General features: G+C 35.7%; 1 protein-coding gene across 1 annotated transcript; it reads left to right on the forward strand.

Annotated features, from left to right (window-relative positions):
• Positions 1-662: 662 nt before the first annotated feature.
• On the forward strand, positions 663-21,604 carry eIF2Bepsilon (eukaryotic translation initiation factor 2B subunit epsilon). The gene is made up of 15 exons (XM_089249383.1): positions 663-829; positions 2,390-2,514; positions 3,826-4,008; positions 4,280-4,454; positions 5,770-5,925; positions 6,051-6,136; positions 8,339-8,458; positions 8,565-8,665; positions 9,498-9,643; positions 10,512-10,641; positions 12,361-12,606; positions 13,495-13,585; positions 14,981-15,188; positions 15,521-15,664; positions 21,479-21,604. The coding sequence occupies exons 1-15, from the start codon at positions 683-685 to the stop codon at positions 21,542-21,544; spliced, it is 2,124 nt and encodes a 707-aa protein (XP_089105509.1). The 5' UTR covers positions 663-682; the 3' UTR covers positions 21,545-21,604.
• Positions 21,605-23,180: the final 1,576 nt, after the last annotated feature.

Raw genomic sequence — 23,180 nt, forward strand, 5'->3', positions numbered from 1 at the left:
TGAAAATATTTAATTTCCTCTAATTTCAGAAAGAAATAAAATTCCGCGAAAGCCTCATTAAAAATATAACAAACATCAGGGCGCATTTTTTTTATGAAATAGAAAACCGGGACAGGGAAAACTTTGCAGTACGTACTTTTATGTCCCGTGAAATACAATCGAATCCCGTTATAACGAACTCCAAGAGACCGGATAAATCACTTCATTATAAAGAAATTTCGTTATTTAGGAATTCCAAATCTCTGCATTATTCCTGTGTAAACTTATCTGGGGCATTAGAAAAGTGTTCGTTAACACGAGATTTTCGCTATAACGGTATTCATTAAAACGGGATTATAAACGGAAATTATAAATACATTTTCACGGTGGAAATTGTGCTTCCATCTACAAAATAAAAAAAAACTCACCGTTAAATATAGGTAATATGGTCACCATAGTACTGCATATGTAAATACCGTACGACATTGTCACACTGGAGCTTGTGCTGTCATCTACAAAATATTTTAAAAACTTCATGTCATATTTTAAAAACTGTTATCATCATTTGATAATTTCTATTCACCACCTTAAGAAAGATATTTCAATAAATTACTAGATGTCGCTGCAGACGTTATCGAAAAATCATTTTTATATTAGACTTGTAAGTTGGCAACGGAATTGTTTGTTTACTATTTACATCATCATGGCGTCAAAACAAACGTCGGGAAATAAAAAGAAAGCAGACGGTAAAAAAGATGATTTATTACAGCAGCAAGATGTCTTACAGGCTGTGCTCATCGCGGACAGTTTCAGCAACAGATTCTCGCCTTTGGACATGGAAAAGCCTCCGGTCTGTAGATTTTTTTTTTTATGCTATGATAAAATATTGCATCATGCCTTTGTGGATATATTTGAGGACGCGCAAACCCGAAACTGATCGCATGTTATCTTACTGGCATGATTGAGATGTGCTCGGGACGCGTTTCTGTTGAAGTATCTCGAACGCTTACAAGATAGGTCAGTGAACGACCTAAATGCTGTTTAACAACTTCTTTTTTATCTCCAGACTCGGATTGGCGCATTTGCTAGGGTTACAGGGAAACGAAGGAAAGAGCCAAAAACATTTATGTTTTAGCGCTAGTGAGAATGATTTTGGTGAGACATCGCTGTTTTGGCGTGATCAGAAACTTGATGACAAGGAATTAGCATGTTATTTACTATGGTTACCAGCAGGATCATGGGAACATTCAGTGATTTTTCAAAAAGCACTAGGAGTAGAGGATGATTTTGGCGACATATCGATATTTTGGCTTAGTCAAAAACCTTGCAAGACCAACATATAACACTATTTTGGAAATTTACACAAATACAAATGGTTAATTCTCAAATGTGTCGCCAACGTCATCCTCTACCCCTGATGTGTTTTCAAACTTTATCTGATGTTTCCATCGTTCTGCTGCTAACCATAGTGCATAGTGACAAATCAGGTATGATAATAAAAGATTGTCACCAAATAGCATTATATGGTACATTGAACCCTTATTTTAATTTAAAATTTCGTTTACCCACAAGCTGAGGGCCATTTCCCAGAACACAGAAAACCATTTGCCGCCAATTTAGCAGTCACTCCTAAACATCTATTTTATTGCCAACATAGTTCATCTTATTATAAGTTGGCAATCACCAATTGATAGACGGTAGCTCACCAATAGCCTTGTAGATCGAATACTGAACCGTTAGGACAGACATGGTTTGAAAATGTGTTGCGGGCCACTTAAATGTTCTGGAACAGCACAGTGAACAAGTTGGCACCAAGACCTCTGGTTGCAACCCTAGTGCATCCCAAGGCATAACGTAGAGAAATAGTTTTTTTACCTGCTCACACCTGTTTTTGTTTTTTTTCCCCCATCCTCCATCCACAGCACAGCAATAATCCTTGATAGAAATCTGAAAAATCCTTAGGGTTATACGTATTATTATTCACTTGTGGTTTTTTTCACTAAGAATTCTCCCTCGTAAATTTTATTTTATTATTTGTTGCACTGGTCTGTGTCAGAAATTCGTAGACAAAAAAATTCATTGACCGCAAAATTAACCAACAACACTTCATTACCATGTGTGTTCTTGGGTGTGCGACCAAGACAATGAATAGCTGGCTGAAATTAAGCAAGTAGATGTAACAAGATGGAATGAATGAGGACCTTCATCTTGGGCCATTCTCTTGGCCACTTATTTGAGAACCCATGCACTGATCCAACCTTCAAAAACCCAACCATGATCACTCTTGCTTCATTTTTCTTTTCATGAATTACTCGTCTTTGAATCACATGGCAAAGAATTGTTTAGGGTGAAATTTAGGTGAACCATTTTTATCATTATGCTGATCTTTTTTCTTTTTCTTTGTGTGCAGGTGTTGTTTCCTCTCGTCAACAAAACATTGCTCGACTTCTCTCTGGAGGCCCTCAGCAACAATGGGATACAAGAGACGTTCGTGTTTTGTTCAGCTCACACTCAGCAAATCAGAAATCATGTCAAGTAAGTCAGTGATGCAACTGGAATTATGTAGGTATGGAACATACTCATATCGAGTGATGAGCAAGCGAAATTTGCTTGCAAATTTGAATATTGATGTAAGACTAACAAATATTGCATCTTATCCTAAAGAATTCTTCATTGGCGCATTGTGACACCATTAATGGTGGGTAAATTTTGGGCAAGGATGTTTTTTTTCGTCACTGTGTTGTGGTTGAACTCCTTATTGAAGAGGAAATCCCACTGTGCATAGATGGCAATGTGATATACCCAGAGGCCTTCTGAGTTTCTAAACTTATTGAAATCATTTGGTCGGAAGCCAGATTCTTCTGATTTTTCGTATATTTTTTTAAAAATCTCTAAAACTCTTCACAAGAATATGACCCCCCCCCCTTCCTCCCTTCAAAGAAAAAATCCCTCTGTCCTTTCATTCCTAGGCTGACCGTGTTTCCTTGGGGGGGGGGGGGGGACTGGAAATTGTGATTCCAAATATGGCAAATTACCAGTTGTCACTTTATATGATGTCAAAAGTAAGCAAAAGTTGCCAATTATTGCCAAAATCCTCAAAAAAAATTGCCAGATCCAGGGAAATGAGGTGCAAATCACAGTGGATTGAAATGAATTGCACTAAAAAAACGTTTGACATAACAATTATGGGAGATAAATATTCATATTTATAAGTCATAATTAAAGATGGGACAAATACAGTAAAACCTCGTTAATGAGTCACTCTTGGGAGACCAAAAATATGACTTAGTAAGCGGAGTGACTCGTTAAATGGAGTAAGCCATAACTGTGCCAATTCCTGCCTGAGGACAATTGGGACTTCCAAAAAGTGATCCGTTAAGCGGAGTGACGTGTTGACCGGGTGACGCACTAACGAGGTTTGACTGTATTTGGATACTATTCAGTATTCAGCTCTTTTACAGAATATCTATGAACATCAAACTAATTTTAAAAAATCGTATTGAATTGGAATTTTTCGCTTAAATTAAAAATTTACTGATTGTATTTTATTGTGTGGTATATATATACTTTTATGTGAAAAAGGTTATGTTAGATTGAATTTATAGCGTACGGAAAACATGAAACGAAAAATAGAATTATACTGCAATATAAGGTATAACTGAGCATGAATTATTCACAAGTTCACTACTGTAGGATGTATTTAGATGAGATACAGTATACCTCAGTGGTAATGAACGACTTGGCGTATAAATTTTTTGGCAAACAATGAAAAAAAATTGTATTCAGTAGCCTCAATATACATAGAGTGTGTTTTCTGTACTTAATTTTATCATTTTTCATTCACAGCACATATTGGTCTTCTGAAGGCTCTCGAATGGTGGTCACAGTTGTGAGCTCTGAAAGTTTCATGTCCATAGGGGATGCCATCAGAGAATTGGATTCCAAAGCATTGATACGTTCCGATTTCGTGCTCATCAATGGAAATGTTGTATCTACGTTGCCTTTGACCGAGATACTTGATAAGCATAAGTGAGTAACTCAATTATCATTTAACCCCATAATGATAACTATGAAACAGACATTACGTGACAAGTCTGTTTCTATCCCTGTGAAAATTTTGTCTATGATGTCACATAAGTGATATCATAAAGAAAAATGATGAGTGAAACTTCTATCTTTATAATCTGTGTATCTAAGGGAAGAAATTTCCTGCATTGAATTGTATTAAATCAATACCTTTTCAAACATGTTTTTTTTTTACATGGCTTTTCCTGATTCTCTGTGTGTGTGTGTTTTCTAGGAATCGTCGAAAGTCAGACAAAGGCTGTGCTCTTACACTTCTATATAGGAAAGCGTTACCGGGACATGAAAGCCGGTGTAAAGAGGATGATGTACTTCTCGCTGTAGACAGTAAAACGAACAAAATAAGATTTTATCAGAAGACACATAATAAAAAGTCTTTGTACATCCCACTAGTAAGTTCTGGAGCGTTAAAATTAAACCATACAAGATACTTTTTTTTTCTCTAAAGAGGTGAATGTTTCGTATCATATGTGTTTCATGTTCTAATTTTATCAGTTGTCTTTTTCATTTGTAGTAGTAGTATGCTGACGGGTTTAAGGTTTTGCCACCTATGGGCCACATAAATTTTGTCGCCCTTCTAATTTTTTAGACTGCTTATTTCTCAAAAGCTCGTTTCTGACTCCCCCACCCCCATTAACCCTCTGACTGCTCAATTTGTGGACCGAAATTGCTTCAAAAATTGTGTAATTTTTTTCACTCAAAAAGTGAAGTTTGAGCGGTAATACCACGTGCCTTCAAATGCCGCAATTTAGTGGACAACTAACGACATCTGTTGGCCAAAATGTAAATGAAACGTCTAATATATAATTTATTACTGTATATAATTTATTTCAGTGGTTAAACGGGGAAAAAACGGGATGCGCTTCTCAATAAAGGAAGAAAAACACATGCCCGGCTGAAATCGCGGGATGAGCAGATTTTGCTACATTTGAGTTGCCTGTGGAAATCGCGGGATGAGCAGCCAGAGGGTTAATACACCTTTGCCTCTAAGTTACTCTTTTATCACTCACATGCTTGCACATTTTCTGCGTCACTCTTCAGGTCAATCTTTTGGTTATACTCATGCTTGCATACTTTTTTGACCACTCACATGCTTCAACATGCTCTTTTGGCTGACTTTCACTGACCTGATCCCTGGTTCTCTAGGTCACTCACACATTTGCAACATCTCTAGGTTTCTCTTCTAGTCATTCACCGACAAGGCCCCCTGACTTTTGTAGGTCACTCTTGATCACTCACATGCTTGCAAACACTTTTCATCACTCACATGCTGGCAAACTCTGGGTCACTTTTTAGGTCACTCATTCTCTAGGTTGCTCTTTTGGTCATTCACAGACATTGCCCCTTGCTCTGTCTTTTTATCAAAGCATGCAAACACTCTTGATCACTCACATGCTTGCAAACACTTGATCACTCAATCCCTTGGTCTATAGGTCACTCTATTAGTAACTCACTGACCTGGTCTTTCACTCATTTGGCTGTTCACTGACGTAGTCCCTCACTCTCTATGCAGAGGCAGATTTATGGCTTTACCTTCTGGGGACAAAGCAAATTTTGCTGCCTTTTTCCTATTTCACTAATTGACCAATTACTCAAAATTTGCTGCCCTGATGAAATTCTGCAAATTTAAGTCTTATACTTCATTTAACTATAATTTGGTTATATTAATTCGCTATTAATACATATACTTCACTTTCTTGTTGTCAGGAAGTTTTCCAAGAAAGCAGCGATGTCACTCTTCATTACGATCTTCTTGACTGTCACTTAAGTATTTGCTCGCCTTCATTACCTCCTTTGTATTCGGATAATTTTGACTACCAGACGTTTGATGACCTTATCAGGGGCTTAATTGTGAATGAAGAGGTTTGTTTTGTACTATTTTATCAAAATGTGGCTTCATAGTCATGAATGGCGTGTGTGATTAGATGTTGATTTATGTAAAAAGACAACTTGTATAGTAATGTGCATTTTTTTTTAATTCACGATAGATCTTGGGGAACTCCATGTATCTTCATGTTGCAGAAACTGGTTATGCTGCAGGTGTTAGCAATCTGTTCATGTATAATGCTGTGAGGTAAAGAAAAATGTTTTTTCAGCCCGCAATATGTTAGGAAAGAGGTTTTTCTGGATGTTATACCAATATTAACTTTTAGAAAGAAAAGTTAGTTGCATCATCCGGAACAAACAGGCAGATCTTTAACATAACAGGGTGAATTCAGGCGTTTACCAGCTTCACTTCAAAATGTGGAATACAGATGGCAGCACAAGGAAGAGCATGGATGATAACAATAACAAACATAACTCTGACAACCCCCCCCCCTCCCCTTTTTTTAACGAAACAGCTGAGAAACCAGGATTTTTATTCGTTAGATCGAGGAAAATCAGATTAAGATTAACATTATTATATATACAGAAACTTCTACAAAAATTTGTTAAATCGAGGAATTTGTTAAATCAGAGTCCAGTTGTATGTCAGGCCACACACACAGTCCTGCATTTACCTGTTTCGTTAGAAATTCCGGAAAGGAATGTGTAAAATGTGCATGAATGGTCAATTACAGGATGGTTATAAATAAATGTACACTACTCATACATATGTAGCGCTTATTCTGGTATACATATTTTGTTGAAACTTGGTATATAGGTTATATGGACCATTTGGAGAAAACAAAACTATAATAAAAAATGAATCAATTTTCTACCCCAGGCAGGTGAAAAAATGGCAGCTGCTATTGTGGTCAAGTGATCACAGTGGCAGACTCAAATCGCGATTCGAACCACAGTGGTGGTTGGCTGAATTTCCCAACTTCCAAGCTTGAATGCAAGCCGACATCCCTGTTAGAAAGTCTCACCACAGAGAGCAACAGGCCTACAACAATGCAGATATTCAATCATTACACTTCACTCACAATTTGAAATATATATGGCAGCATTGAAAAATCAGGCACAGCACTAGATATGCACTCAGACTGTTGGGTACACACACTCATATTTCAGACATATCTTACTCAGTAAGTAGTAAATTGCCCATGGGGATTGGACTGGAGTTGTGCTCAGTTTGATAGAAAGAAATAGGAAAAAAATTGTGAGCTTTTTATTGTAGTTCTTTTTTTCCCTGTGATCCATATAACATATAAACCAAGTTTCAACTGAATACGTCCAGCAGAACGGGTGCTACAAAGGTCTGAGTAGGGTCAGTTTAATTATAACCACCTTGTAATAGAAGTGGTGTCATCCAAGAATTGAACTGGTACACTGCGCAAGTACGCCAACCAATACACAAGAAGTACAACTTTCCAAACTTTTGTATTGTCATAGCATCCTGAAGAAGCTCTTTCTTAATATGATGTGAGGCGAGTTTTGATGCTCTTTTTTTACACAGGGTGTCCTTCAAGTACTGATGCTGCCTTTATCTCATTAAACTGTCCCTCTACGACGGACGGTTAAACTTGAAAAATGCTTAAATGTCGTTCAAAAATTACCCTGTACCAGTTTTGAGAGTGAAAATACAGTGTGTCACATAATAAGAAATCCAAATTTTTATACAGCCCTCCATTCGCTAACTTCTAATTAGGAAATTGTTGCGCTGTTTCTCCTGAAGCCATAAAGAAAATTCTAAGTTTCTAAGCAATATTCAAAGTCGAAAATCGTAGAAAAGTTGGGGAAGGAGCATGGCCTCCACATCCTGTAGCGGGGCCCCTAGGCTGGGATCTTTTGTGGGCCCCTCAGTCAGACTTTTAACGGGATCCTTCTGCAGTTAATTTATAGCGTGTAAAAGCAAAAAGATGATAACCGTCCCAGAGCTAAAGCCCTGTCAGCCCCCCCCCCCTTATGTGGGGGCCATGGGAAGGAGCATTGTCCATTAGTTTTTTCTCAACTTTCTCCAATTTTTAATTCAAATATCTTTGCAAATATTGCACTTAGAAACATGGAGTTAGTCTGTTGCCCTCAGGAGATACAGGGCAACAACTTTCTGATTGAAAGTTAAAAGACAGGGAGACTGTATAAGGATTTAGATTTCTTATTTTGTGACGCACTGTATTTTTTTTCCTAAAACTGGTACAGGGTAATTTATGAACGCCTTTTGAGCATTTTTTAAATTGAAATCAGGCCTCTACAGTGAACAGTTGATGAAATGAAGGCCACATTAGTACTTACAGGACACCTTGTGTATACAATGGTACCTTTGTTTGTGAATATCATAAAAGATACAATTTTTCAAGGCATTTTATCTGCAGTAACTTTCAAAATTTTCAATTATGGTATTTTTTTTTAGCCAAGACATAATCAGGAGATGGTCTTACCCAGCTGTTCCCGATCTGTATAAACTGAATGGCTCACACTTTTCCCATCTGCGACACAACATTTATAAAGATGCTAGTATAGATTTAGACAGGTATGTATCAATATAGGTCATATATTACTCAAACAAATTTTTAATTCTCATTGTTCTACTTTATTTAATTTTTTTTGAATGATATTTATTCAATTTTTTTTTTCAGAACTTGTATACTTGAGCAAAATGTTGTGATAGGAAAAAACACTTCAGTTGGAGAAAACACATCAATTGAGAATTCTGTGATTGGACCTAACTGTCGAATAGGTAGGCATATGACTATTATATAGGTCTCACTGAGTATTTTAGGGTAGAAAATGCTACCTGTTTCATCTTTTTTGGGGGCGTTATTTGTATTGTTCAATACAGATTTTCTTTGGTGAAAACCAAGATTTAAAGCACTAAGACAATTCTTTTTTCTATGAGACCATAATTGGAGCAACATATGTGTTGGCAGCATTATCTGGAATAGAAAAGTTTTAGCCTTCTCTAACAATTTCTTCAGTGACTTAAAATGGCTGAATCCAAACTGGGGGAGGGTGCGACCCAGTCGAACAAGTGATCCTTGCGCTGAAACTTCGTTGTTCTTGGTGGTGATGGTTAGCTGTGGCATTGTGTCATGATGGCTATGCCTTTTTTTTCTGTTTTGAGTTGCCTCTTATGGATTCAAAAAACAAACCGATATGCAAAGATGATCGTTTTTCTTTCTTTCAATGGAATAAAGGCAAAATATGTTTTTTTCCCCAAGAAAGATAAAACTGTTTCACAGACTATGCATCTAGATCACTTGGCCAGCTTTGATCTTTCATAATTTTAGAGCCTAACTCGGACTATTTTAGTGCAAGTGTTATTTTAATCTAGTCTCTATTCGATTCTGTGATGATGTGCCAGACCCGTTTTAATGCGTCATTGTCAAACTGTTCTATCATAAATCGTCCCAATCTGCACTTGCCTCTTTTTGCTGATTCATCGAGAAAATATTGATAGGAAAATTGCATGCATCGCACTGTGCTGAAAGGATGTATCTGTCTCATTGATAAGAAATCATTTATTGTGAATCATTTAATCCTACATAGGGAAATTTTTTTTTTTCCCACAGGTGCTAATGTTACGATCAAAGGTTCTTACTTATGGGATAATGTTGTGGTTGGTGATGGTTGTAAGTTGGATACGTGCTTATTGGCCAATAACGTCATGTTGAGAGAAAATGTCTGTGTGTCACCTGGATGTATTCTGTCTTATAAGGTAGTGATCCAAGCAGATTTATATGATTTTATGATGTGATAAACGATATAAATGATATTCAATATGTTATTTCTCATAAATCAAAAATTTGACCACATTAATTTCATTTAAAAAATTTGATTTATTTAATGTTACACCAAACTATTTTATGGTGGAAGTTTCATCTGACTGTTCTTCATAGTTATCAAAAACTAGTTTTTTAAAAAATGATGTGCAGTAGTTTCCTCCCTATAATCTGCACCAACAAATTTTGCTACTTCAAGGGAAGTGTCACCCTATTAGCTGCAACTGCTGTGTATAATCTGTGCAGCTTGACAAATCCAAAAAAGAATTAGGTTGCAACAAAGTTTTGTAGGTGCCAAGAATTTTTTTCTCACAATTAGTCCAAAATAATATATTTTGTGCATATGTGACTTTTTCGGGACTCTGGGATTTTTAGGACTTCCCATGCTAGTAGACATTGCTGACATAATTTCTGATTAATGTGCATCTGACGATACCGTTGCTTTTGACTTGCATTGCATACTTCTTGAGATATAGCAGAAAACAATTTTGTTACAAAATCATTTTCATTACAATTCATGATGGGATTGAAACCGGAGTGATGTCATTGAATGCATCTTTGCAATGTGCATCTGACAATATGATATCATTGCTTTTGACTTGTGTTGCATACTTCTTGAGATATGAGCATTTAAAAAATTTCGTCATGTAACTTTTTGTGAATGTGTTAAGTATCATCAGATGATTGAGAAAAGACATATTTACGTCAAAAATATTCTACGAGTCAATGACACAAACCGTTGAAGTTTGTAGGTATTGTGTACCTTCAAGTTTTTTCATGACTTCATGCTTTCTTTCTTTTTAGGTAATTATCGGTGATTATGTCAATTTGCCACCAATGCTAAAACTCTGTGCTGAGCCCCTTGATGCAGATGATGATTTTGGTGATTTCCAATCTGAAGACAAATTGGACGAAGTTCCTCTTACCCCTGAAGGTAATGGAAATGAAGTTATTATCTGTCATTTTTTTTTTTGTGTTGGCCTTATAAAATATTACCCCAAACTGCTGGTAAGTTTACATGGGGGGGGGGGGGTGTCAATGACGACATGTTTCAAAGCACTGGTTTGCTGATTTTCTTATAAAAAAAACAGATTGAATTGTTGTTTCCACTAGCATGTCGTCAGACCAGAATTATAATTGTGAACAATCTTGGTCTTGTTACATGTCTTAGCTGATAGACAATGTTAATCAAGATTTTGCAAATTTCTGCTGTAAATACAAATCCATGCTGCGAGTCGATAGGACTTGCTATATTTATGTCGTATTGTTCGGTAATTTTTTTTTTGATTTTTCAATTACACACATTTCAAACACGGCTTGAAGGCTTTTCGTGATTTGTTCTAAGAAAGAAATGTTTCCCCAAGAGAGTCACATCTAAAAAAACATATAGGAAAGCTTTAGAAAAATCCACAAATTTCTCTTTTCTCCTCTTTGGAAGAGTGGGAGCCATTACATTATCATTGGAAAATGCACCTCAACTTATGTAGTCAGCCTTGGAGCAAATTACTCATGTAAGTTGGGTATCACTGTACAGGATGTCTCCCAGAACTCTACCTCCAAATTAAGAGGGTGAAGATCCATTTCAAGACGAAACATTTTTGCAGTTGAACCTAAGGTCGAAATTACTTTCTTGTTAACTGCATGTTAACATCTATGTAATTCAAAATTGAGTCTTTCAGTGGAGGTGTTGGCTAATGGAAGTGTCTATTATGGGAGGTTCCACTGTAGAATGATCGTGTTAATGACAAGATTGCAGTAAGGTACCTTCTTTGTCTAGGTGAAACCTTGCAAAATCAACCTGTGACGTAGAAATTTCCAATTTTTCAGACTTTGACCAGCTCAAATTTTTATCAAAAGGTAACATTTCCACTAACTTTCTTTCAAAATGGAATATTTCCAAAAGTCAAATGTGGATAATTCTCTCAAATATTGATCAAGAAACATAGTGTTCTTCTACCATTCTTGCATGCCAGCTGTTGATCTATGTTCCCTTTTGAAAATGAGCTCCTCATATTAAGTCAGTTATGACCCTGAGTTTCATTTTTGAAAAAAATGTTAGTGTTGAAGTATTCTATCACGCCTCTGATTTTGGCTCTAAACTTCTGGGACATCCTGTATATAGACCATAAAAAATCATGATGTCCAGTCATTTCCAGACACTTCCAAATTTAATGTATGAAGTTTTAACGGATGTGATGTTATATTTTTCTGATTTTTTTTATACAAATTCAAAGTTTTGTGTGTGGCAGATCACTGCAATTATCCTAGGTATTCTGAATGCAGCATTTCTGAAAGTTTTTCACAATATTTTATCGATATACTGTAAAACCTGCCTATAACAATACTGTATGGACCTAAAAAAAATATTGTTATAGACAGATTATCATTGCAGACAGTTTTATCGTTTGCGCTATTTCCTATTGAATAGGAATTCCACCAGACCAAAGAAAATATGGTTATAGACAGTATTGTTATACAAGTTTTCACTGTATGTGCGAATGTGATAAATCTTTGTAATGTGTAATCTACTTGACTACTTAACTTTTTTTTCAATTTTAGTATCCACAAATCATATGGATATCATCTTAATTTTTTATTAATGATATTATACTTTCACTTTTGGTAACATTTCCATGAACTTTGTGAATTATAGCATGTGATCCAAAATACGTTGGAGTTAACGGTCGTGGCTATGTTGTTGACGACTGTGGTGATAGTTATCACGGTGAAGACAGCGTTAAGGACTCATGGGGAGTATCAAATGACCATCGTGCCTTTATTGATGACGACGATGATGATGAAGCTGGAAGCTCAGCTTCTGGTGTTGGAGGATCTGGTGCAGATCAGGCCTATTCAGACGATGAAGAAGCTCTTGCAGCTGATGAAGAGGATGCTGTTTGTAAGGAAAAAATTTATACTTTTATATATGTATACAATAAAACCCCTCTTAACAGACACCGTCCTTAGATGAAGTCACCCCCCTCTTTTATGGCAAAATTATAATTCCCACCCCACCCCCCCCCCCCCCCCCGTATAATAAAAGCATGCATTTCAAACCCATGATTAATGGTCACCTCTCTTTTGATGGACGAAGTTTTTGTTCCACTGGTGTCTGCAAAAAAGAGGTTTTACTATATCAAGATATGAATTTTTTCAATTTAAAATTGTGCTCATCAGAAAAGCGTTATAAAATGTAACACGTGCTTCAGTGAAAGTGAGTATTAGAAAATAGTTCTTGCAGAGATGGACAATATCACATGCTGACGCACTAGTGCAGTGTACAGTTTTTTACATTTAATTTATTCCCTTTATTATCATATTTCTTAGAATTAGAACCACAAAGCATGATCGCTGCAAAAGATAAAGGAAAAAAACAATAACGTATTGAGCATAAATATAATTGTCACTTCATGTATTTTTGCCACACCTTCCTAGGATAAAATTTTATTTCTATACTATTAACTGTTTTCTTGTATTCCATTAATAAATATTCGATAGATAATGTTCGTTTCATGCTCATAATCAATTTTGAATTGTTGAAACGTGTAGATTAGTTGGTATTTTAATGTTATAAGATAATATAATCATCTCAAGTTGATTTATTGAAGATTATAATTGTTGGGGGGAAAAGCCAATGTGTACACTCCGTATCAGTGCAAGCCTCTGAAATTAAGCTTATAGAAACGGAAGTGCTACAGTGACTAAGCCAAAAAAATGTGGTTATTGCTGGTTCCAACATTCATTTTCTTTCATGTGTTATTTAAGGAATCTATTCTTTCTTTTCAAGTGTTTTACAATGAAGTACTCGACAGCCTTCAGAGAGGAATTGAAGAAAAAATCAAGAGTGACAATTTGGTTTTGGAAATTAATTCGTCAAAGTAAGCCTTGTTATTTTCTATGTGTTGCTGATGCTTGATTTTTGTTACTAATTTTTCTGAATTTTTTGCAGTTCCTTCCAACAGTAGGATCTTGATTGTCCTAGCCTTGATTGACAGTTTTAGATATCTGAGATATTTCTCATTATAAAAAAATTAGGTGCAGTAAAAAAAATGTACTTAGCGCTTGATGTCATGACTAAATGTGGTAGGTCACGTGTTTACCATGGTCATAACGGGTGATGGGAAATAAGGAAAAATATTAAGATAGTTTTTCTACCTCCTCATTGGGCAATTTGCCTGTTGCATTTATACAGTCAAACCTCGTTAGTGCGTCACCCGGTTAACACATCACTCCCCTTATCAAGTCATATTTTTGCTCTCCCAAGAGTGACTTATTAACGAGGTTTGACTGTATTTGTTAAAATTTGCTCTGTTTTATTAACTCTCATTTACATCAATTCTACTTTGCAAACTTCTTTTTTTTTTCTGCTATTTTTTCCCCGTTATTTTATTCTTCCAGCTGCCTCAGAGTTCATTGTAATCAAAAGTAAACTTCAATTTAGACATTCTACATATCTTAAGAGAAAATAGAGGAAGAGAGGGGATGTGTGTGTAGAGAGAGAGAGACACACAGTTTACCAATTTGTCATCAACATACAGGTGTTTTGTGAACATGTACCAGGAAGGAGGGTTCGATTGTTGGAGGAGGTGACCATGAATTAAAGATACGTTGACAACATCACATAATTTACTGTGTTTATGAATTATGATTGGATAAATTAGTGGTTCAGAATATTTCAGCCTACTGCTCTTCGTCTACTTTCATCTTTGCAATGTCAACAAAAAATGAAAAGATTGTGCTTGACAATGGATGATAAAAATATATTTTGAAAGACGTAAATTGCCGAAAAGTACAAGATTCAAAAAATTACATTAAGTCCTCTAATCATAGTTCAGCTAAAGATCATTTCTAAGGCAAGGGGTTCGAGTGATGTTCCGCCATCCCGAAAATGTTTCAGAAAAGTGGGACTCAATGTGCTCAATGTTATCCTACATCAATTCCATTTGGTCTTATATTTACCAAAATGTTGCGATGAAGCAAACAAAAATAAGCAGTTTTTATTGAAATCATAAGTAAAGGCAAATGACTGGCTAATTTTTTCTGAATTTTTTTGTCTCCCTTTTATGAATTTTTGATTTTACAAACTAATTATCAAGTCCATATGGGTTCATAAAAGTGAACGTTGACTGTATTTTGGCTATATATACAAGTATACTACATTCTTCTGCTTGTATTAAAGATTCAGATATGCATGTGCCCTCCACGCTATTCTTACATGATAGATTTTGAATGAAATTTGTAACTATATAGCCAATTTCTTCTTGGTTTTGCAGATATGCTTATAATGTGACAATGAAAGAGGTGAATACTCTGGTGACCAAAGCCATATTGAAAATGCCGCAACAAGAAGATGAAGGGAAATCAAGAACGGCACAAGAGTACTTCTCACATTTGAAACCCATGCTGCTATATTTTTTGCCTCTGTTACGGAACTATATCAAGAATGCTGCATCTCAGACGGACTGCTTACAATCGATTGAGGTAAATAAGGTGGCGATATTGCTCTTGAATTTAATTGAATGTATGCTGTGAATACTATAGAAACTTGCAGATTTCTCCTATGCATTTTATTTCCTCAATTGTTTCCCCTCAATATTATTTAAAAAGTTTTTATTCAGCTCATATTTTATTTATTTAAAAATATATATATTATTTTTACACGTATTCTTATTGTTTTGAAATCTAATACATTTTGATTGAATACATTCATACGGTGTGAAAACTGTTCTCCTGAATTTTTATAAGTTGCTAATGTTTGGGTATTATTAAATTCCAATTGAATGAAGTCATTTTCTATGCTTTTAAAATTGCAGGATTTCATGGTGAACAATAAAGAACTCGCTCCAGCTTTCATGAAAATTGTGCACCTGCTATACGAAAAAGAGATACTGAATGAAAATGTGATACTGAAATGGTACAAAGAACCTCGTTCTGAATGCCAAGATATTCATGAACAGGTCAGTTGTGTAATTTATAGTCAAAATTGATGTTTCAAAGTACCCAAAGTTGCAAATTTATATTATTTAAGTTTGTTATATTTGTATATTTTTTAATTTGTATTATTAAAGTTGGAGTGTTTCCTCAAACTTTTTATGTCGCTCAGTACTAATGCTCTAACTAGCCTGTTATTCAACCTAAATGCATTAACCCTTTAAGCCAGCGGTTTTCATACTGTGTCCCTAGTGCACCACCAACCTTTGTCAGAGATGCTATGGAGTGGCGGCCAACAAAGATTTTTTAGAGAGATTCTTTGTTAAACTGTTCTAGGGAACCGCAGATAAGCGTTGGTTAGAGAAAGGGGGCACCACCCCTGGAGAAAGTCTGTGAACCTCTGCTTTAAGCAGATTTTAAAATTTCCCTGATCCACATTATGACTGCCACAGTGGAAATCACTAAACCTTCTGCAAAATGCCACCTGTTTTCAAGAAGAATGGGGTTTTTTTTTGGATCTTGTGCAGTGTTAAGTGCTTTCCACTTAGCATCAATCCATTCATCCTTTTAACTGAGAAATATGCCAGATTTTTTTATTTATTCTGTACTATGCCACCTTTGGCGGCCAATTCCCCCCCCCCCTCTGCACAAGATATCTTGTTTATTTCGTCCCACTTCATCAGCGTGCTATGGAAAGGGACGTGTGAAAGCACCAGCTTACTGAAGAAACGAATTTTAATGAAAATAACAATAAAGCAACAAAAAACAAATGAGATTCATCAAGTACCCCCAGGAAACTTCCCCATGGGGGATCCCCAGATTCAATTTGCTGAATTTTAGTGGGGCCCCACACTGGATATATCTTGGGCTACCGATGTGTTGCAAATTTTACAATGTTAAACAACAAAAATCAATGAGATACATCCAGGGGCACCGAATTAGAACCTGTCAACATTTCTACGGAGCCCTGACCTGGAAGCTTGTCGGAAACCCCCCCCCCCCTGTGAGGGGCCACGAAAGTTGAAAATTTTTCATTTTTATCAATTTTACAACGAATAAAATCCAGGGCCCCACATCCCGTAGCGGGGACACAATATGCAGATTTTTAGTGGGGAATCCAGACTGGATTTATCTCGGTCTTCTGCTGTTGCAAATTCTACAATATTCAACAACAAAAAAGAATCAGATTCATCCAGGACCCCAAAATGAAACCTGTAAACATGGGACCCCCGACTTGGAAGCTTGTCGGTCATCCCCCGCTGCGAGTGCCATGAAAAATTTTCATTTGTATTTGTTTTACCAACGAATAAAATCCAGGGCCCCCAATCAATTACCCGGGACACAAATTCGTATACTTTTAGTGGAGGCCCCAGACTGGCTTTATCTCGAGCTTCCGCTGTTGCAAATTCTACAACAGAAAAGAATGAGATTCATCCAGGGCCCCCAAAATGAAACCTGTAAACATGGGGCCCCCGACTTGGAAGCTTGTCGGTCATCCCCCGCTGCGAGTGTCATGAAAAATTATCATTTGTATTCGTTTTACCAACGAATAAAATCCAAGGCTCCCAATCAATTACCCGGGACACCAATTCGCATACTTTTGGTGGGGCCCCAGACTGCCTTTTTCTCGGGCTTCCGCTGTTGCAAATTCTACAACAGAAAAGAATGAGATTCATCCAGGGCCCCCAAAATGAAACCTGTAAACATGGGGCCCCCGACTTGGAAGCTTGTCGGTCATCCTCCGGTGTGAGTGCCATGAAAAATTTTCATTTGTATTCCTTTTACCAACGAATAAAATCCAGGGCCCCCAACCAATTACCCGTGACCGAATTCACAAATTTTATGGGGTCCCCAGACTGGATATATCTTTTGCTTCCGCTATCACAAATTTTTCAACGTTAAAGCAGCAAGAAAACAGTGAGATCCATCAAGGGCCCCTGGAAATGAAAACTTTTAACTTATACGTGCAATCCCCCCCCCGGGTACCCCGACCCGGTGTGTTGAAAGCACTGCTGTTGTATGTATATTATACATACCTCTCGGCATGACCCCCCCCCCCCAAGGGCAGGGCTGACAGGGACCACAACGATTCTTATCACTTTTTGATTTTTCAAAACTATGAATTAACCACAGGGGGGGGGGGCCCTGAAAAGCTGGTTTCGGGGCTCGCCATCTAAATTCCAGCCTAAGGGCTCTGCTGTAGGATGTAGGAGCCTCTCGGTACATGCACATAACATGGTCCTGATGGGTCAAATGGGTCCTGATATGTGCTACAGTTAAATGAATATTTGATACCTAAAATCATAACCGACTTCCGTAACACAAAAACGTAACAGATTTCCGTCACCCATTTCTGTAACATAAAATCGTCACTAATTCCGGTTGCTTAGAAACAGGCCTTTTTCGAGTTTGTGATTTTATATTATAGAGTAGATTTATGCTACCTCAAAGGAAAAAGAAAAACCATTGTTTCTCTCCTTCTGTTACCAAACTTTTAATAAAAGCTGACTATCCACTAGCATTTTATCTGGCAGGTTGGGAGAAAAGAATGTGAAACATGTTTTATGGAGAAGGAAGAGGTATTCACAAGGCTGAGAGCTCAGTATTACCAAAATAAGAGTGTTTGAGATCTTTTAATTGCCAAAATTAAGGGCATCAAGTTTGGCGAGATCTCATCATTGCCTCTGTAAGATTAAAATCTCAATCTTTCCCGTCTTTGCATTAATGCATAAACTTTGGCCAAGCTGGATTTTTAATTCCACCTGGCAATGCAGAGTGATTCACCGAGTATTTTAATATGTAAAAATCAGGGGTTGTGCAGGACCTACTTTTTTTGTGGGGATTAACCCACTGGTGGATTAAAGAGATTGAGGAAATAGGGAATCTCTTTCTGAGAAATTTTGGCTTTTTAACGTTTTCGAAAAGTACAATTAAAAAAATGAATTGATGAAAACACAACTTAAGATACCGTAAAAGTCTTTTATAACGAGTGTGGCTTATAACGACAATCTCGATATAATGAGTGATTTTCAGGTGATTGTCAAAGCACCAATGTAACAAAGAAACATCCCCTTATAATGTGAAGTCTGGTATAACAATTTTTCAGGTGATTATGAGCTGTCATTATTACAGACTTCCAGTATATTTTCTTTTGATATTTATAATTTTTTCATATTTGTTGACTTTTGTTCGCCTTGGGAGGGGCATGTGTTTATTATTCTCTCTTCTTGCTTACTCCTCTGCAGGGTTGGGTTTTTGACATGACAAGCGTCAAAAACTGGTTAAAACTGTCGAAAACCATCCAAAACCTAAATGAATGCCTTTTGATAATGTTTTGAACACAATAGATGTACAACATGATGAAAAACTTACTTTTTGGCATATTACAATGTTTTATTTTTAAACATTAATTTATTACAATAATTAAAAAATATTAATTATAATTTGCAATTTTGAATTTTTCACCATAAAAGTCTAGAACATATAAAATATAATTTTATGGTTTATTTATCTAAGCTACTCATTACCTGTGTTCAATTTGCTAAGTGAAATAGAGCTGCTTATTCAAAATATGTATGATAGGGCATCAGGGTGAGGTTTTTGACCCCAGAAACTAACTCGGTATTAAAACAGTCAAAAACTTATTGTTAATGATGTCAAATAGTTTTTGTTAACTTGATAGATATGTTAAATAACAAAACACTTCTTTTTATTTAGATTAAAGGGTTTTATATTCAGAATGATAATTACAGAGGAAAAATGTCTATTTTGATATTTTAAATTTTATGATCCACCCAAAATTTTATTCCATATAAAAATTCTCACGCAGCATCTGTTAATGCACTAATTAAACTCATTTATTTTCATCTAAAAATTTCTTAGATCAGGGTGTATAAATTCACAGAGCTTTAAAGAGTATTTTCAACTGCAGAGCTGACAAGACTTGATACCCAAAGCATTTGTTTTGCACATTTGAATACAGCTTCAATTGGAAAACCATTGCATTATAAATGCTAGTAAATGTACCATATTATAGTGCAAAAGTAAGAATAAACCAAGTTTGACATATACAAGCTAGCATTGCCAAATTAAATGACATTTTAGTCCTACAATTTAGTATCTTGATCGCTAGATATATTTCAATGTTATGTGCAATAAGAGTATCGTTTTAAGTATCAGTGGTTATCTAGATAATTTAATAACAGAAATCAACATTACATACATGATGTAATAAACTTTCTTAAACACTTATCTGTTGTAAAAAAAGTACAGCAGACGGTTTATATCAATGCAGACATATATAAGCAGTTGAAGAAATTTTGGTATGTTATACAAAGAATAAATATTTAAAAAATATGATTCTAAAATAATTTTCTACTCTAGACAGAATTATTTTGGACAATATGCCAACCCTGCTCCTCTGATCTGAACAGAATAGCCTATAGCAGTGCTTGCCAAACTTTTTGAAGCGGCGGTTCTCCCCCTCCCCTCCCCCCACACACACACATAAATGATTTTTTGTTAATGATTGTACTTTAATTACCATAATCAAAGATGAATGAAATGAAATAACTATTTTATTATGAGATTTCAAACTTCCCATGCGCTTTTTACCTTTGAATCCTGCAGGCAGTGTCATCAACAGAGCTGCAAGTTAGGATAGAATGTGTATCTTCTGTATTGTAGTTTTAATTCCCTCTCAATATTTTCAAATAAGCTTCATAAATGGCACACTATTTGTCAATTGCTCATAATTTAAAATGTATACATTTCTCCTTTTCATTCACATGCTAATCATCGTTCAGTGTCTAATTTGTAAGAATATATAAAAATGTTTTGAAATCGGTTGATTCTTTCTTTCTTTCTGAATTCCCCCCCCCCCCCGTATAAATATTAACTTGCTCTATTGATTATTGTAGGTGTAGAATTTGATAAAATTACTTTATATGATACATGTAGTGTAAGTAGCTCTTCAGCCAAGTTTTTTCAGCCACTTTTTAGCTTTCACATAGTTTTACGTTTTTTTCAAAAAATAAATTTCTTATTCAGACGTTTTCATTTTGCAGTCTCTCATGACCCCCCTAGTTCATCAATGTGACATACACTTTCGGAACCACTGCCCTATAGGACTCAATAGTTAAAGCAATGTATTCTCAAATAGAATCGGGAAAAACTATCAATATTGAATAATGACACAAAAATCTGCATCGATGAAAGCAAATATCATTTTTAAATTGATTTCATCAATTTTTTCCATTCCGTATTCTGTCTCAAAAACATCATAATCTTCTGAAAGTTCTTGATTCCATCCGAAGATGAACATTCTAGCGTCCCTTGACACTGCCGTCATAGCTTTGTTGAGGTACATTCTGGAAGAGTCCGTTGGTTTTTAAAATCTCACAGAGATAGTGGATGATCCTGGAGTACACAGGGCAGAAGTCCTGTAATACTTGTGGTATACAAGACAGGTATAAATGTGTATTAAAAATTAAAATATTAAATTTTACTTCTCCCTCCGTATATTATGATACGAACATTGATTATATGTAATATTTTTATTTATTATTCTGAAGATATTTAATAAAATTTTCAGACATACCTATCCTCCGGGAACGCTTCGATATCTCAATGAGATGGGAAGCGGGGTGTGTTTGGTTTTCAAAGGTCTCAAAAACAGTAATTCTGTTCTCACGCAGCCCACAAAAGAATTATCGAATAAACATGGCCTACATGCATTTAAATTAACAGAAATGTTTTCTTTTATCTTTTGGAGAGCGGATTGTATCTCAGTGTGTAAATTCTCTCTATAAATCCTCTTTTTGATGACTTTCTTTTTTCAGATTGGTCCTTTCATCCATTGGCTGCAAGAAGCTGATGAAGAGTCATCGGAGGAAGAAGACGATTAATTTATTTTAGTGTTTCTCTGTCTTAGATGCATTTTCTGAATAAATTGTTTCCACTTTTGTTTTCTTTGTCAGATTGCACTGTGTTTTAAATGGACTTTTAATGGTCCTGCTTAACATTTTAAAGGCCAATGTGCCCAATCGGTAACATCAGTCTTATTTAATTAGTAGAAGAAAATATTCTTACATAAAGTACTTGATTTCCCCCCCCCCCTGAACCTAAGATTTCTTGCGGTACTTGATAAATAAAAAATTTCAGTCTACCCCTCCCAGACTTTTCCCGATACTTAATGACCAATTTTCATATTGGCAGATCAGCTAATATGAATTCTAGAATTTTTTGGGTTGTCCTGAGACTTTATTTCAGAAATCTCACATAGGCAGTTGTAGGTTCTAATAAAAAAAATTAAAATTAAAGGAATCTGGTACACAAGATTTCTGAAAAACTAGCTTCTAGGGTTATGCAAATTGTGCATTTATTTTATTGTACTGTGGGAACTTTCAATAAAGGACACCCACAGGAACACACAAAATAGTTCTTTGCTAACAAGGTGCCTTCAAACTTTGAGGCCGAGACTATTTGAGCCACACCCTTCGAAAGTTGATGAATGTGACCGGCAGGTTTCTACACCCCACCACCATGTTTTCATGTCAATGTCTGATTTAAACCTTGTTCCAGGGTGTCTCCACTTGGTAGGAAGTGTTGGTTATGAGAAGTTCCACTGCATATACAGTACAACTAGGTTAATTCTAACTCTTGAGTTTTCTATCCAATGTAATGTTAAAATTTCTTGTTTAATTCCATTTTTTTTTTTTTTTTCCAAGTGTTTTGGATAATTTAAAGTTGGAAGGAATTCAGTTTGAAAAAATTCTACAAGACTTTGTTTTTTAACAACTTTGTCGAGAACAGCAAATATTTAAAGACAAAAGTTTGAAAATTGTTTTCTCTACTCTCTCTGATGAGTTAATGTCAATTTCAACTTGGTTCAGCTGGAGGACATACTTGAAATATATATGTTAATGAAAGTATATATATTTCCTTGATACCATAAGAATAATAAGCAAAATTTGAGAAACACTTTCGCAATTGGATGTGATTGTTTCAGTTAATTGTTCCTGATTAACTGAATTGTTTTCAGTTAATCAGGCTTTGGACATGAAGAAATCGTGCAGTGATGCCAATTCCAGAACAGTGAAAGATGCAGCATCCAAGATCGATTACAAATTATTAAAATTTGAGAACCAGTTTTGTAACTGGCGATTAAATTTTGATAGATATTTATAATCCTATATGAATGATTAATTTGCCATTTTACAGATTCAAATTTTTTTTTCCAACGGCTAGGGTGTTATACATTGAGAGTCCTGCATATATTTTATTATACAGTGGGAACTCCCAATAAAGGGCACCCATGGGAACAAAATTTTAAAATTAGACTTTGTATTAACCAAGTTTGACTATATATATTTTTATTTAGATCACATCTCTTAGGACAAAGGTGTTTCCCAACTTGAGAACACCTAAACATTCATATGCTATGAGCATCGTTCACATAACTACAGGTAGCAACCTACATACTATTTTAAGTCTTTGTTCAAAATCGTGCGAGAATAAACCAGTCACCGCAAGTAAAATCCT

Source organism: Pholcus phalangioides, unplaced genomic scaffold, assembly GCF_987345545.1.
Source record: "Pholcus phalangioides strain wild (caught in Gottingen) unplaced genomic scaffold, Ppha-v1.0 ptg000022l_1, whole genome shotgun sequence".
Lineage (NCBI taxonomy): Eukaryota > Metazoa > Arthropoda > Arachnida > Araneae > Pholcidae > Pholcus > Pholcus phalangioides.